The sequence below is a fragment of the Symphalangus syndactylus genome, chromosome 3 (genome assembly GCF_028878055.3).
Source record: "Symphalangus syndactylus isolate Jambi chromosome 3, NHGRI_mSymSyn1-v2.1_pri, whole genome shotgun sequence".
Lineage (NCBI taxonomy): Eukaryota > Metazoa > Chordata > Mammalia > Primates > Hylobatidae > Symphalangus > Symphalangus syndactylus.
This window is the reverse complement of record NC_072425.2, coordinates 8938842-8955401: the sequence shown is the minus strand read 5'-3', so window position 1 is coordinate 8955401 and position 16560 is coordinate 8938842. Positions and strand designations below refer to the sequence as shown.

Sequence of the window (16560 nt, the reverse complement as noted above, 5' to 3'; positions counted from 1 at the left end):
CCACCACCCTATTAACGGCACTGAAGCATCAGGAGACGAAATCCATGCAAGGTGCTCCAGAAGACAAGTGTCTGCTCAAGGATTCCATGTTTCTGCATTTAGAGGAAGCCACACGTGTGGCCTTCTGCGCTCTATCAAACCCTCAGATCTGCCCGTATCTGCATGTCAGCGTACAAGAGCACAGACACAGGCCACTGAGGGCAGGACACTCAGCCCCAGCCCCACTGCCAAACAGCCTGCAGTACACTCGTGTTTTCTGCATTAACAGCCACAATACAGCTTTAAAATATGGCATTTCTTGCCAACCACATTTTCTCCACAGGAGGAAAATACACGATACAAACTAGAGGAAGAAAACCCGCAATCTACAATAAAAAAATGACTGATTTCTGAGAGTCATGCAGCTGAATCAACTTGAGGAGAAATTGTCTAAAATCAAGAATTTCAAGTTGTTATGTCAATAAGTACATCGTGTAGAATAATCAATACTGACGTTTAGCAAAAAACATTTGTAACACATTCTCTTAAACTTAGCAATAAGGCTTATTTTATGTCAATAAAATCTGTTTCAGCACACACTTTAACTTGTTTCTCGGAGCCCATGGCACACTCTACAAAACGTGACCCGCCTCATACTGTACCACGCGTGCAAACTCCACAGGTTCCAGCATGCAGTGCACCACAGCATGCGCCAGGCCAGGCTTCCACAAAGACAGCAGACACGTGAGGGGTGGCCACAGGCATGCGGGAAAGCACATGGTTTCTTGATTAAAGATGGATGGGGTGGGCTTAAGGTCAGGTGAAACACTCCTGAACTATAAGAGTCCAGGAACTTGCACAGTTGCCTTGCAAATCAGGTGTTTTGACCCTCTAGGCTGTACAGTGTTGAGGTTAGACCTCTAAATCTGTCCGTCTTTCCCAGGCCTTTCTACACTTCTCCTCACTGACCTATTTACTGAACACTGGGGTCGGAAAGTTCGCGTTATGAACTATCTAATAAAAAAGCATCAAGGGACCCACCACTCTTGGTAACATGTTTCTGTTTTTATAAAACTCTCATGTGAAACCTCACTTCCTGTGGGACAGATGAAGTCTGTCAGCCCTCGACTAAATCACATAAGTGCTATGATATTTAGCTCTTCAGTCTTCAGGATTCAAAAAGTTAAAAGATCTATATTGATTTAAAATGCTTTCCTCTTTCTTCTTATTAATATATTTCAAGAGAAGCAAAATGATCCGTGAGCTCTGCAGCAGAATCTACTGCTGCTCAAAGGGGCCCTGTATCCCAGCTTACTCCCACTGCTATCGCCTCGAGGACGGACTTCAAAGGAAAATAGGGGCCCAATAATGACACTGAAGGACACAGGAAGTTAATGGAGTACGCATAAAGCCCTCTGCAAGATCTGCATCCAAAAGTTCCCAAGAAAGGCACCACTGGCACCAAGTACTCTCCCCAGGGGCCTGGTTAACAAACTGGCTCCGCTTCCAGAATGGGCCACCAGGTGGAGCACAACTAGGGTTGGAAAACCAAATGCTGTTTTCACCTTTCTTTTTATGTGAAAATTCACACTTAACTCCAAAAAGCCTGTGGCCAGGCTGACCTAACTCAGACCCTTGCCTGGGAATAAGGAAATGCCCCTTCCCCACTCCATGCAGGCTGAGGCAGCAGGCGTGGCTGCAACACCCGGGGAGGAGAACAGAGGAATTTGACACGCTGGTGAGAGCCCCTCTCTGCAGCCCTCCAGCCCTAGTCCACCAGGTGCATCACCCGCATACCTGGACCACCCAGCTGATGGCCCCTAACAGATGTCATGTTACATACCACAGTCAGGCAAGGTAATATCAGAAAGAACAAAATATACAGAGTAACTTGGGCAACTAGAACACTTCTCATTCCCTCTGTATCTATCACAAAAGAGAACGCCCTCTCATTACATGCGTGTTGATCACTTAAAGAAGTAACTAGGAAACTGGGCAAAATGTAACTTAACAGTTCCAAAGTGCCTTATTACAAGGCCTATTCGGCTCAGAATCAGGCCAATTCTTGTACTATATAAATAACTCCAAGGTGGGACATTTAAACAACAACAACAAAAAAAAACAGTTTTGGGTGCGAGCAATTTTTAATGGAAGCAAGTGATCGCGACAGGATGGCTCTGTAGATGGCAGCTGGCGGCTCGGGGTTCACTTACAGGCACTAACTTCCAATACCACTTGGAGGGAGACTGCTCAGGAAGCGAGAGAAGGAAGGCAGGAGAGGAGCATCAGCAGAGCAGGTCCACGTGTGGACGAGGTAACACACACTTCCCCACGGCGTTTACACGGCAGAGGCGGGAGAGCCTCTGGTAAGCAAAGTCTTCTAAGTGTACGTGGCCATAGGCATGTTGTATTAGCAGATGATTAAAGTGGAAGATCACGAGTCACCTCCACAACACTATTCTTTGCAGTAGCAAAGAATACTTCGGAAACTTGGTATGGGCTGGGTACCAAAAGGCAAGAAGTCAGCTCTGACGCGGGAAGGGTCTAGTGCTTAGTCTGTACCCATGTGTTAAACATGACCATCTGAGGAACAGGGAGGAAACTCAATGCTTAAGATCCAGATGAGGGAGGCATACCAGGCGGCCTGACTCACACGCCCACCCAGCTAACAAATGCATGGCCACGGGCCGGTGCCACTGGAGGGGGAAGAAGGAACACGGGAAGGCAGAACACTGCACTTCAAAGGCGAGACCTTATAGATGGTCGGGCTGCATCTTGTGTGCACTGAACTGAGTGAATTCAGTCACACATGTGCTTGCAAAAGAGAAAATAATGTCAGAGGAAGAAAAAGGCTAATGGCTGAAGGTGTAGCCCAGCCATCATGCCACTTCAGTAGGCACGTAGGGTTCATCCAGCAGAATCACGGCACAGGCACACAGGTACACCACCAGCTACGCTGCACCTCATGGGCCATTTAAGGACTTTTCGAGGGCATCTTTAGCAATAGGCAATTTTCCCCTTGTTTGTTGACTTGTGGAAGCTAGCACCCAGGTGGGCCCTACGTCCCTCACTCAAGCCTCCCAATTCCCCCAAATACCCTCACCCACCACAAAGTGCAATACAAAACACCCCTTCCCAGGGAGAGACAGGGGACAGGCTGCCGTGGTCACCTCTCACTGAGGTGTGGAGAATCAGCCCACCAGGTGAATCCAAGAGACTAGCTGCTTCTTTGGTGAGTAAAAATAGAGAATAAGCAAATAGTGGGAACTAACAGAATTCTTTAAAATTGGGACCAACATTAACTTAGTGCATTCCAGAAAAATTAAATTTACCCTTTACCTTTTGATGAGCTGGACTTTCCAATAACTGTTGTTTTAATTTAACTTCTTTCTCTGTTATCTCTCTCATTTTAAGATTTACCTGAAGTAGAAGAGAAATGCATTAAAAGAGGTAATTGCTGTCCTGCACAATTGTATCTCCACAATTATCCCCAGAGACCCACACTTCACCTGATCTACCTCTGACTCCTAGACATAGATATTGTTTAGGCGAATTACACAGATACAGAAGTACATGGATTCCACATGATCCACAACAAGGTCCTGCTACCACCAGGAAACCACCTGCCCCCGACCCCCACCCCAATGCCAGCGCAGTGCTCCCCCGTCACTGCGGGACAGAGTCACTACATCTTGGCAGTGGTCATTCACCAAACAAGTACTGTCAAACAGCTAAGCTTCTCCAACACCAACAGCAAACGCCACTTACCAAACAGTCTGGTGGAGACATCTCACTAAAGAGCCTGACTTGTGACAGGATAGGCCACACATCCCAGACCATGCAAAAATCATACCAAACCAAATCTAATTATAAAAGTTTAACTATACACCCCGTAAAAATTAATTCAACTTCTTAGAAATTTAAGTATTCTCTCCTACAACTACTAACTCAATATCAAAATTGCAATCATAAAGTATGGAGAAAAACACTCAGCAGTGCTTAAAGGGGCGAGGTAAAAGCCATGATCAGACAAAAAGGCACGGAGCTGAATGCTTCGTCATCAAACAACACAGACAAGGGAGTCCACCATGCACATCAAATCAGGAGTACGAAAAAGTATTTTTAAAACTAAAAAGAAAGACAAAAAAAAGCTATATAGATAATGTAAAATTCAATCAATGAGAAAGTAGAAGAAAGGATATTTAAATCCACAACCAAGTTTTGTATGCATGATTAAAAGAGTCCTTTGCAAAGGACGAGTGTGGCAGCTCACACGTATAATCCCAGCCACTTGGAAGGCTGAGGCACGAGGATCACCTTAGCTCAAAAACTGCAGGCCAGCCTAGGCAACACAGCAAGACCCTCTTTTTTTTAAAAAAAAAAAAAAGTCTTTGGAAAAGCTAATCAAGAAAATGAATGAAAATACCAATACATAACATGAAACAGTCATATTTTTGGAGGAAAGTCGAAGCCACTAAAAAAGCACCACGTAAAAACACATCCTTCTAAAAATGTAAATTAATTGAAATTTTTAATTAAACTAACATTTTAAAGGAAAATATAATTATAAATTACCAAAAAATCAAGAAGACTAAACACAGTAAATCAAACATTTGCTTGTAACTCTGATCCCCGTGAAAATAACACAGAAAAGATAATTTAAAAGCTGAAAATCCACAGGACAAACAAGGAAAGAGGGGAACCCTGGAAGCAAGGGAAAGCTACACAGAGCAGAGCCAGCGCAGCCCCAGTGCTGCGGAAGAGATGCCAGGCAGGGGCCCTGCAAACACCCCCAAGACGCCTCCCATCCTCAGACCAGAGACAAGGCTGCAGACAAGACAACGGTTGAAAGTCAGTGTCTTAAAAAGTTGCAGCAAGAACCGTCAGCCAGTCCCACCTCATCCCACAAAGTATCCCCAGCAGCACAACAGAATGGAGCCATATTTTCACCTGAAAGAAAGTTCAGTCAACCTAAAATTTTATATCCAGCCGTATCTTTGGAAAATGAAAGCAAAATAATGTCTTTTTCAGAAAAGAAAAAGCTGAGAGAATTCAGTAGAACTGCCTGTAAAAAAAAAATGCTAAAAGAAGTTGTTTAGGCTGAAGGAAACGATATAGATGGAAAATATTTTATTAAATCTCTACCTTATAGTACAACTTGTTTTGTACTCCATGACCACATGGTCAGCAGGCACAAAGCACCTCTCCTGTGGACCAAATGACAACAGTGACCTCGGGACATGCACTTGTGCACCTGAGTTACAAGCTGAGCCACTAACAAACCAGTTACTCACATTTGCGAACGTGTTAAGACATCATCTCAAAACCAAAGAAGTGCTTTTCTTTTAAATGAATGTCTGTCACTAAAGGAAAACTACTTGTTTCCGGTAATAAAATTTGAATTTCAGAAAAAATTTAAATTTTGGAAAACTTGTTTCTGCCACCAAAAGCTAGATAAATTCCTAATATGTAAAGGCTTTTTCTGATGAGATTTGTTTTTTGTTTTTTTTGAGATGGTGTCTTGCTCTGTCGCCCAGGCTGAAGTGCAGTGGCATGATCTCGGCTCACTGCAAGCTCCGCCTCCCGGGTTCTCACCATTCTCCTGCCTCAGCCTCCCGAATAGTTGGGACTACAGGCACCCACCACCACGCCCGGCTAATTTTTTGTATTTTTAGTAGAGACAGGGTTTCACCGTGTTAGCCAGGATGATCTCGATATCCTGACCTCGTGATCCACCTGCCTCAGCCTCCCAAAGTGCTGGGATTACAGGCGTGAGCCACCGCACCCAGCCAAGATTGGCAATGTTAATGAATATAAGTTTTGATACTGTGTCATGAAATGTGACAACATTTGGAAGATCTACGTAACTCAGTGAAACAATTTTCCAAATGACCAAAGCATGAAGCTGGGTGGGTAAAAGGTCCAGGAAGAATGCAAGAACCAGAAACGGTTACCACAGTAATAACAGAGTATAAAAAACTCACTGATCTAGTACCCAGAATCTATAAAAGAACAACACAACAATAAAAAGACAATCCAATTTTTAAATAGGCAAAGGGTATGAATTCCTCCAAAGAAGATATACAGCCAGGCACGGTGGCTCACATCTGTAATCCCAGTACTTTGGGAGGCCGAAGCAGATGGATCTCTCGAGCTCAGGAGTTCAAGACTAGCCTGGGCAACATGACGAAACCCTGTCTCTGCAAAAAATACAAAAATTAGTCAGGTGTGGTGGCTTACACCTGTAATCCTAGCTACTTGAAAGACTGAGGCAGGAGAATCACTTGAACCCAGCAGGCAGCGGTTGCACTGAGCTGAGATCGCACTGCTGCACCCTAGCCTGGGCAAAAGGGCGAGACTCAGTCTCAAAACAAACAAAAAAAAAAGCCAGAAAATAACAAATGTTAGCAAGGATGGGGAAAACTAGAACCCTCAGATACAGCTAGTAGGAATGTAAAATGGCACAGCTGCTGTGGAAGACAGTCTGGATGTTCCTCAAAAAGCTAAACACAGAATGAATACATGACCCAGCAATTCCACTGCAGGTACATACCCAAGAAAAATGAAAACATATATTCACACAAGAAACTTGTGCGTGAAATCAGCATTATTCACAATAGTCAAAATGCAGAAACACTGCAAATGCCCACCAATTGATAAGTGAATAAACAAAATGAGGTGTAAGCACACAGTGGAATATTGTTCAGGCATAAAAAGGAATGAAACTCTGACATACGCTACAACATGGATGAACCCTGGAAACATGCTCTGTGAAAGATGCCAGGCACGGAAGATTGCATACTGTACGAAACCATTCATAAAAACTGTCCAGACTGAGCAAACCCATGGATATAGAGTAGACTGCGGGTTGCCAGGGGCTGAGGAGGGAATGAGGTCTGGCTAATAGGTACAGAGTTCCTTTGGAGTGATAAAAATGTTCTGGAATTAGCCAGTGATGACGACTATAAAGCTGATATGGTTTGGCTCTGTATCCCCACCCAAATCTTACCTCAAACTCTAATCCCCATAATTCCCACGTGTTGAGGGAGGGACGAGGTGGGAGGTGATTGGATCATGGGGAGGTTTTCTTCACGCTGTTCTTGTGATAGCAAGTGAGCTCTCACAAGATGTGATGGTTTTATAAGGCAGTTTTCCCTACTCTTGCTTGCTCTCTCACGCCTGCCTCCATGTAAGACGTGCCTCTTCCCCTTCCGCCATGATTGTAAGTTTCCTGAGGCCTCCCCAGCCATGTGGAACTGAGTCAATTAAACCTCTTTTCTTTATAATTACCCAGTCTTGGACAGTTCTTTAGGCAGTGTGAAAACAGATTAATACAACACCCTTATGAATATATTAAAAACTACTGACTAGGCCAGGCACAGTGGCTCACACCTGTAATCCCAGCACTTTGGGAGCCCAAGGCAGATGGATCACTTGAAGGCCAGGATATCAAGACAAGCCTGGCCAACATGGCAAAACCTTATCTCTACAAAACATAAAAAAATTACCCAGGCACAGTACCACACACCTGTAATCCCAGTTACTGGGGAGGCTAAGGCAGGAGAATCCCTTAAACCCAGGAGGCAGAGGTGGCAGTGAGCCAAGATCACACTACGGCACTGCCAGCCTAGGTGACAGCGCCAGAGTCTCTCTCTCCAAAAATAAAAATAAAAAAATAAAAAAATCCATTGACTAGTACACTTTTAACAATAGTGAAGTTTATGTCATGTAAATTATATCTCAATTTCTTAAAAACATTAATTGATGACAGTTTCAAATTCCACATAATTAATCTTTGAGAAACTACTGTTTGTCAAGCTTTGGTGTAATAGCAAAAACAGATTTGCATACTTCTCAGAAAAGACTGTGAAAATACTATCCCCTCTTCCAATTATATATCTACATGAAGCCAGATTTTGTTCATGAACTTCAATAAAAACAACATATTGTAACAGATTAAATGCAAAAGTAGATAGGATAATCAGCTATTTTCTAGCAAGCCAGATAGTAAGACACTTGCAAAATTGTAAAATACTGCCATCTTCCTTATTTATTTATTTTGAGATGGGGTCTCACCCTGTCACCCAGGCTGAAGTGCAGTGGCACGATCACGGCTCATTGCAGCCTCAATCTCCCAGGCTCAAGCAATCCTCCTGCTTCGGTCTCCCAAGCAGCTGGGACTACAAGTACACACCACCATGCCTGGCTAATTTTTAATAATTTTTGTAGATGGGGTCTCACTATGTTGCCGGGGATGGTCTTGAACTCCCGGGCTCAAGAAATCCTCCCACCTCAGCCTACCAAAGTGCTGAGATTCCAGATGTGAGCCACACACAGCCCCTTCTAATTTGTTTTGAAAAATAGTCATTTTTCACTAAAACATTGTTAGTATTAATATGAAATCAACTTACTGTTATTTTTAAATAAATATTTTTAAACTTTCTGATTTTTAACTTCTAGTATGGCAAACATTGATAGATTAAAATTTTCTTTACAAGTTTGGCAAGACGCACTGGCTCACACCTGTAATCCCAGCACATTGGGAGACCAAGGCAGGAAGCTCGCTTGAGGTCAGGTGTTTGAGAACGGCCTGGGCAACACAGCAAGGCCCCAGCTCTATCCAAAAAAAAAAAAAAAAAGTAAGTTATCTGAGGTCCACAGCAATTTATAAAGAGGTCCTGGCCAGGCACGGTGGCTCACGCCTGTAATCCCAGCACTTTAGGAGGCCGAGGTGGGCAGATCACCTGAGGTCGGGAGTTCGAGACCAGCCTAATCAACATGGAGAAACTCCATCTCTACTAAAAATATAAAATTAGCCAGGCATAGCGGCAGGCGCCTGTAATCCCAGATACTCGGGAGGCTGGCAGGAGAATCACTTGAACCCGGGAGAGGGAGGTTGCAGTGAACCGAGATCACGCCATTGCACTCCAACCTGGGTAACAAGAGCGAAACTCTATCTCAAAAAACAAACAAACAAACAAACAAAACAGAAGAGATCCTGAGACTAAACTCTTGATGTATGCAAAGGAATTAAGAACAAGAAGAATGGAAATTATGTGGATAAATATGAATGACTTTTGTTCTCAATTTTTAAATACTTTAAAAGATAAAAGAAAGCCAAAACAGCACAGCTGGGGTAAAATGAATGACAACACAAAGGTCAGCAAGGAAAAGACGCATCTTCTGCTACTTGTGCAGTGGCATCACTTTGACTTGCAGGCAGCCTGTGATGGTCTAAAGATGTAGACAGGAACCCTAAAGCAGCCCCCACAAAATACTGGAGGATAAAAGGGAGTACTAAAAAAAAAAAAAAAAATCCAAAATAACCCTTAAAAGAGGGAAGAAAAAGAAAAGAGATAAACAGAAACAGACCAGATGGTAAAACCAAGCCTTATGGATAATCACATTAAATGCAATTGGTTTAAACACTCCAAGAGATTGTCAGATGACTAAAAAAGCAAGAGCAACTACACGGCATCTGCAAAAAATTCACTTTAAGGAAAAAGACAACAAGAGGTTAAAAGTGAAAGAAGGAAACATACACCGTGCAGCCACTATTCACAAGCACTCTTGAATCCACACCCACATTAAATGAAGTAGACTTTTGGGACAAGGATTATCACCAGTGATAAAAAGCAACATCTCATAATGACAAAAGGGTTAATTCATCAACTAATATCAAAAACTTGAATATGTGTAAACACAACAGACTTTGAAAATACACGAAGTAAAAACTGACAGAACCAAACGACGGGTTACAAGCACACAGCTCAGGACCTTCCACTCTCCTCTCAGATAAACCTACTAATAGGACCAAAGACAGGAAAACGGTAAAGGAGACGCAAACACCACCAACAACCAATCTGAACTGACACTGAAGACACCCTACCTTCAAACAGCAGAATATTCTCTTCAAATGCATATTAAACATTCTGCAGTGTAAGGCATGTTGCGGACCCTAAGTCCCAATAAACTTAAAAGGATGAGAATCACACAGTATGTTCCCTGACAACAGAATTAAACCAGAAATCACAACACAAAAAGCTACCTAGAACCTCTCTTTAAGTATTTGGAAATTAAACATCTGACTTCTAGGTAACCCAGTGATAAAACAAGAATCCACAGGGGAAACAAAATATTTTAAAGAGAATGATGAAAGACATGGCCTATAAAAATGTATAATCCACGCTAAAGTGCTGCTTAGAGAGGAATCAACAGCTTTAAATACCTGTCTTCAAAATGAAAAAAGGCTTCAATAACTAACTCCCCCCTTAAAAAACTAGACAAGGATAACAAATTAAACCCAAAATACAAAATAATAATAAAGGTAAAAGGAAATTAAGTATGAAATAGAGAAAATAAAAACTAAAAGCAGATTTTTTAGAAGATTAATAAAGTTGATAAATCAGACTAATCAAGGTAAAGAAAAATGAAAGAAATTGCCAACCTCAGGAAACAAACAGGACATTGTCACTACAGATCACAGGTTTATTAAAAGGAAAATAAAGAAATATAAACCTTATGCCAGTAAATTCAACTACTTAAATAAAACTGACAAATCCCTTGAAAGTCACAAATTACCAAAGCTGGCACAATGCTAAATAGAAAATCTATTATCATATGTAAATTAAAGAAATTAAATTCATAATTAAAATCTTCTAAGAAAACTCCACTCCCAGATTGCTTTACCAGTGAATTTAATATTTAATTTCCTTTTACCTTAATACTTCCCAACTCACTTTTTTAGCCCAACATTACCCCAACACCAAAACAAGAGAAATACACTATGAGAAAAAAAACTAGAGACCAATATCTGCCAAGAACATTGACACAAAAATCATCAACAATATATTAGCAAATCGAATCCATCAATATATAAAATAAATAATAAACACAACCAATTTGTGTTTGTCCTGGGGATGGAAGGGCTGGTTCAACATTTGAAAATCAATTAATGTAATTCATTGTATCAACAGACTAAAAATGAAAAGTCATATAATCATCTCAATAAATACAGAAAAGGCCATCTGACAAAATTCAATACATATTCATGAAAAAAAATACCCTAAGCAAACTTAAAATAGAAGGGAACTCCTGGCCAGGCGTCGGAGGCCGAGGCGGGCAGATCCTTTGAGCTCAGAGTTCAAGATCAGCCTGGGCAACGTGGCAAAATCCCCTCTACAAAATTTTTTTTTTTTAATTAGCCAGGCATGGTGCTGTGTGCCTGTAGTCCCAGCTATTCAGCAGGCTGAGGCAGAAGGATTGCTTGAGCCCAGGAGAATGAGGCTACAATGAGCTATGATCGTACCACTTGTACTCCAGCCTGGGCCACAAGGTGAGACCCTGTCTCAAAAAAAAGGAGGGGGGCACAGGGGCAGGGAACTCCTAATAAAGAGCATCTATGAAAAAAAATTACAACCAACATCCATCATTTCAATGGTTAATACAGTAAATGTTTATTCCCTAAGATGAAGTACAAGCAAAAATGTCTTCTTTCACCAATTCTATTCAATATTCTATCTGAGGTACTAAACAGTGCAGTAAGGCAAAAAAAAAAAAACACCTTTATAATTAAAAAAGAGCATACATATTAAATAGTAATACAAATGACTTTATATACAGACAACATGATCTTGTACATAGAAAATCTTAAGGAATTTTCTCAATGCCACTAGAATAAATAAGTTTAGCAAGGTCACAAAATACAAAGTCAATATACAAATTATTAATTACGTTTCTACAGACTAGTAACAAACAACTGGAAAATGAAATTAGGAGAACACCATTTATAAAAGAATCCAAAACACAAAAGATACAGAATAAAGTTAAACTATATACAAAATGTTACCCTGAAAAACCATAAAACATGGCTGAGAGAAGCTGTGAAGCTGTTAAGTCTACACAGAATGGAGAGATATAAGCATGTCTGTGGGCTGGAATATGCAATATTAATAACATATCAATTCTCCTGAAATTCATCTAGCTTCAATGCATTCCCAATCAAAATCCAGCAAGTGTTCCTATAGAAGCTGACAAGCTGATTCTAAAATTAAGGGTAGGCATACAAAGGACATAGAATAGTGAAAACAATTTTTTTTTTTTGACACGGAATTTTACTCTTGTCGCCCAGGCTGGAGTGCAGTGGCATGACCTCAGCTCACTGCAACCTCTGCTTCCCAGGTTCAAGCGATTCTCCTGTCTCAGCCTCCCGAGTAGCTGGGATTACAGGCATGTGCCACCATGCCTGGCTAGTTTTTTGTATTTTAAGTAGAGATGAGGTTTCACCATGTTAGGCAGGCTGGTCTCGAACTCCTGACCTCAAGTGACCCACCGCCTCAGCCTCCCAAAGTGCTGAGATTACAGGCATGAGCCACCAAGCCCAGCCGAAAACAATTATTTTTTAACACAAAGGATATGGCTGGGAGACTTAACATTGTCCAATTTCAAGTATTCCTATAAACCAGACACAAAGATCAGTGGAACAGAATAGAATCCAGAAACAGACTCACATATATGTGGTTTATTGATTGTCAACAAAGCTGTCAAAGTAATTCAATAAGGAAAGGAAAATCTCTTCCATAAATGGTTTCAGAACTGCTACCTATATGAAGAAAAAAATGAACCTCAACCCTTCCCTCACATCATTCATAAAAATGAACTCAAAGTGGGTCAGAGGCAAATGTAAGAGCTAAAACAAAAAAACTTCTAGAAGAAAACATGGGAGAAACTCCTCACAGCCTTGGAGTAGGTAAAGATGTCTTCTATAAGACACAAAAGGACAAATCATAAAAGGAAATACTGATAAATTGGGCTACAAAGAAAACTTTAAAAGCCTTTGCTTGTTTTTTGAAACATAGTCTTGCTCTGTCGTCCAGAATAGAGTGCAGTGGTATGTTCTCAGCTCACTGCAACCTCCGCCTCCCTGGTTCAAATGATTCTCCTGCCTCAGCCTCCCGAGTAGCTGGGATTACAGGCGCCTGCCATCACGCCTGACTAATGTTTGTATTTTCAGTACAGACAGGGTTTCACCACTTTTGGCCAAGCTGGTCTTGAACTCCTGACCTCAGGCAATCTGCCCACCTCGGCCTCCCAAAGTGCTGTGATTACAGATGTGAGCCACCACACCCAGCCAACCTTTGCTTTTGGACAGACACTGTTAAGGAAACAAAAAGGTAGTCGGCCTGGGAGAAGATCTTCACGATACACACATCTGACAAAGCCCTTGATTCCCAAATATATACATTTCTAAAAACTCTTGCAACTTGGTAAGACAACCCAGTTAAAAATTGGGCAAAATATTTGAAAAAGCACTTCATAAAAGAATGTAGACAAGCATCTTTACCCATCAGGAAAACACAAATTAAAACGACAATGAGAGACAGTTACACATCCACTCAAATGGCTAAAGAGAAAAGACGGACTATAACAAGTGTAGAGCAACTGGAATTCTATCTTGCTAGTGGGAGTTCTAAATGATACAATCATTGGAAAACATTTTGGCGGTTTATTCTAAAGACTGAACTTACACATACTTATATTAAGTTATATATACTTATCATATGACCCAGCGATTCTACTCCTAAATTTTTACTTAAAGAAATAAAAATATTGCTGGGCACAGTAGCTGACACCTGTAATCCCAGCACTTTGGGAGGCCGAGATGGGTGGATCATCTGAGGTCAGGAGTTCAAGACTAGCCTGGCCAACATGGTGAAACCCTGTGCCTACTAAAAACACAAAAATTAGCCAGATGTGGTGGTGGGCGCCTGTAATCTCAGCTACTTGGGAGGCTGAGGCAAGAGAATCGCTTGAACCCAGGAGGCGAAGGTTGCAGTGAGCCGAGACCTCGCCACTACCCTGTAGCCTGGGCGGCAGAGTGAGACTACATCTAAAAAAAGAGAGAGAAATAAAAATATATCTGCACACAAATGTCCCTAGTAGCTTTATTCAAAATAGGCAAAAACTGGAAACAACCCAAGTGTCCATCAACAGGTGGACAGATAAACGAACCATGGTATACGCACACGATGGAACTCTACCAAGCACCAACAGAACTTCTGACAGATGCAATGCCATAGGTCAATCTCAGAAACACTTTGTTCACGGAAAGAAGCCAAACACAAGAAGAGCACGCACCACACACAGCTTCACTTTTATCAAAACCTAAAAAAAAAAAAGCAAAACTAATCCACAGTGAAGAAGGCAGATGAGTAGTTACCTGCATTTGTGGGGCAGAGGATTAACTGCAAAGGATCATGAAAGAGCTTGTTTGGGGTGATGGAAACATTACCCTGATCGTGGTGAATGCTAAACAAATGACTGCTTATCAAAACTCAAGGAAAAAGATCCACTGACTTCATATAAAATACATCTCAGTAGAGCTGTCTTAAAAAAAAAAAGACAAAAACAGGCCAAGAGTGGTGGCTCACACCTGTAATCCCACAATTCTGGGAGGCCAAGGCAGGAGAATTGCTTGAGCCCAGTAGTTCAAAACTAGCCTGCGCAATATAGCGAGACCCCGTCTCTAATTTAAAAAAATTTTTTTTAATCAGCCAGGCATGGTGGTGCATGCCTGTAATCCCGGCTACTCAGGAGGCTGGGGAGGGATAATTGCTTGAGCCTGGGAGGTCAGGCTGCAGTGAGCCGCAGTGACACAACTGCACCTCCAGCCTGGGCCACAGAACGAGACTCTGTCTCCAAAAAAAAAGAGAGAGAAAGAGACAACAACAACTGGCTGGGCATCAATAAAAAATAAAAAGAGCCCCTGCAAGGTGGTTCATGGTGAAACTTCAGAGCACCTAGGAAGGAGGAAATCCCGAGTGAGGTCATCCGGGTCACACACAGGATGGGGAACCCGCATGGCAGCAGATTCCTCAGCCTGGAAGAGAGAAGATAGCTGGGCAACCCCCTCAAGCTGGGGAAAGCGCTTCCATCTAGTTACACAATCACCAAGGAAAGGTGGAGGAAGGCTCCTTCAGAAGCTGTCTCAGAAATGGTCATGGAAATGCACAGCATTAGCCTTTCCTCAGATGGCAGGGAGGCTCCTGCACCCAGGTAGGGACCCCGGTCAGGAGGAGGCGGGTGAGCGGCCTGGAGCAGAGGTGAAGGGAGGAAAGTCCAGGATGGCAGACATGCAGGTGGCCGGGGCAGCAACTATGCAGGCAGGGGCAGGACAGAGTCCCAGAGGGATGCCACAGAGGAGGAGAAACTCAGAACGTGGCCATTCCCCCACAGATGCTGCAGAGGACGACACAGAGCCAAACCCAAGGAGGGAGTAACCCAGGTGTGGGTGTGAGAAGCTGAAATCTGCACTCAAACGCACCCGCGCACAGCAGGCATCTTGGAAACATGGTACCCGTGCCCAAAGGGAATTCAGACCTTATGCATCAAGGAATTGATGCTGGAGAAAAAACTCACCCTTATGGAAATCGTACCAACAGCCCCAAGCTTATTAAACATGCAGCAATTTCCAATAGGGAGAAACCCCACCTGTATAGTGAAAGCTTTGGGGCACAGCTCAAAGCCAGTGAAGCATCTGAGAACCCACACTGGAGAGGGCCTAGGAATGCAGCGCGGGTGAGAGAGGATGCTCAGGGAACTCGCACTTCCTACACACCCGGGCATTCACACTGCAAAAGGTGCTTTGGAAGCATTCAGCCGACACCGCATCCTGCATTGAGGACTCGCACCAGGGAGAAAGTCACATAAGGAGAAACCACTAACATAAGGAACTTAAATTCATATGGAAATGGCAAGAAAACAGTAAAATATGGAAAACACTGAATACAAATGTAAATAATGCATGAGAAAAAAGAAAAGGTCATGAAAACTAAAGTATTAACTCCAGGAAAAACAAAGCATAATACAAAGAAAGGAACATGAGCTGTGGAAATGGGTGCCTGACCACAGGAACATCAAGTCTGACTGTGAATGTGTCCAAAGCTGTCAATGCAACCACAGGGGAATGAGGAGGAGGGGAGTGGAGGGCCATGGGAACTGTAATCACTGTAATTGCCATTTGTCACAATCCTACCTCAGTAGATCATGTCCACAAATGAGGAGTCAGGAGCCGGAAATACAATGTATTTCTTTAAAATTCAGAGGCAGAAACGAGAATAGCATGGAAGGAAAATGATGTCTCTGGTTACGAGGAGACCACCTTCTATTTATCCGCCAAGTCCACAGAAACGCAGAGGCCAGCAACGGCCTGAAAAGTCACTTATAAATGCACAGCAAATGAGAAACGTGACCAAGCAGGGGAAAAAGAAACATAGCCTCCTGCCCAAAGAAATACGGGCAAAGATAACAAACAAGTGATTCACCAGAGAAGGAGGGTAAGAGACAGATGCTCTTACCCAGAATCTGCAATTTTACCCAGAATTACGTTTTTCTGTGTAGATATGGGAAGACATGGGAAAAGATGCCTACACAAACTAATAGAAAGGGAAATGTTACAATCTTTAGGATCAGATTTGGCCAAAAAAAATCAAGCAAACAAAAAAAAAGTCCTTAAATATGAACCACCATTCCCCTCGCAGGAACGTGGCCTGAGGGCAATCATCGTGGCTGGACAGAGACTGC

The 16560-nt window shown here is 42.4% G+C and overlaps 1 protein-coding gene across 5 annotated transcripts in view; it reads right to left on the bottom strand.

Annotated features, from left to right (window-relative positions):
• Positions 1-16560, bottom strand: part of CAMSAP1 (calmodulin regulated spectrin associated protein 1) — a 97060-nt gene that overhangs the window by 52903 nt on the left and 27597 nt on the right. For 2 of the 5 annotated variants that reach the window (XM_055270403.1, XM_055270405.1), the window contains one exon: positions 3319-3399. The exons of 1 other annotated variant lie outside the window; for it this stretch is intronic. In XM_055270403.1, the coding sequence (XP_055126378.1) occupies positions 3319-3399 (81 nt within the window). Of the gene's footprint in view, positions 1-641; positions 1860-2192; positions 2226-3318; positions 3400-16560 lie in introns of those variants that run through there. 2 more of the 5 variants (XM_055270402.2, XM_063636765.1) reach the window with 2 other exon arrangements.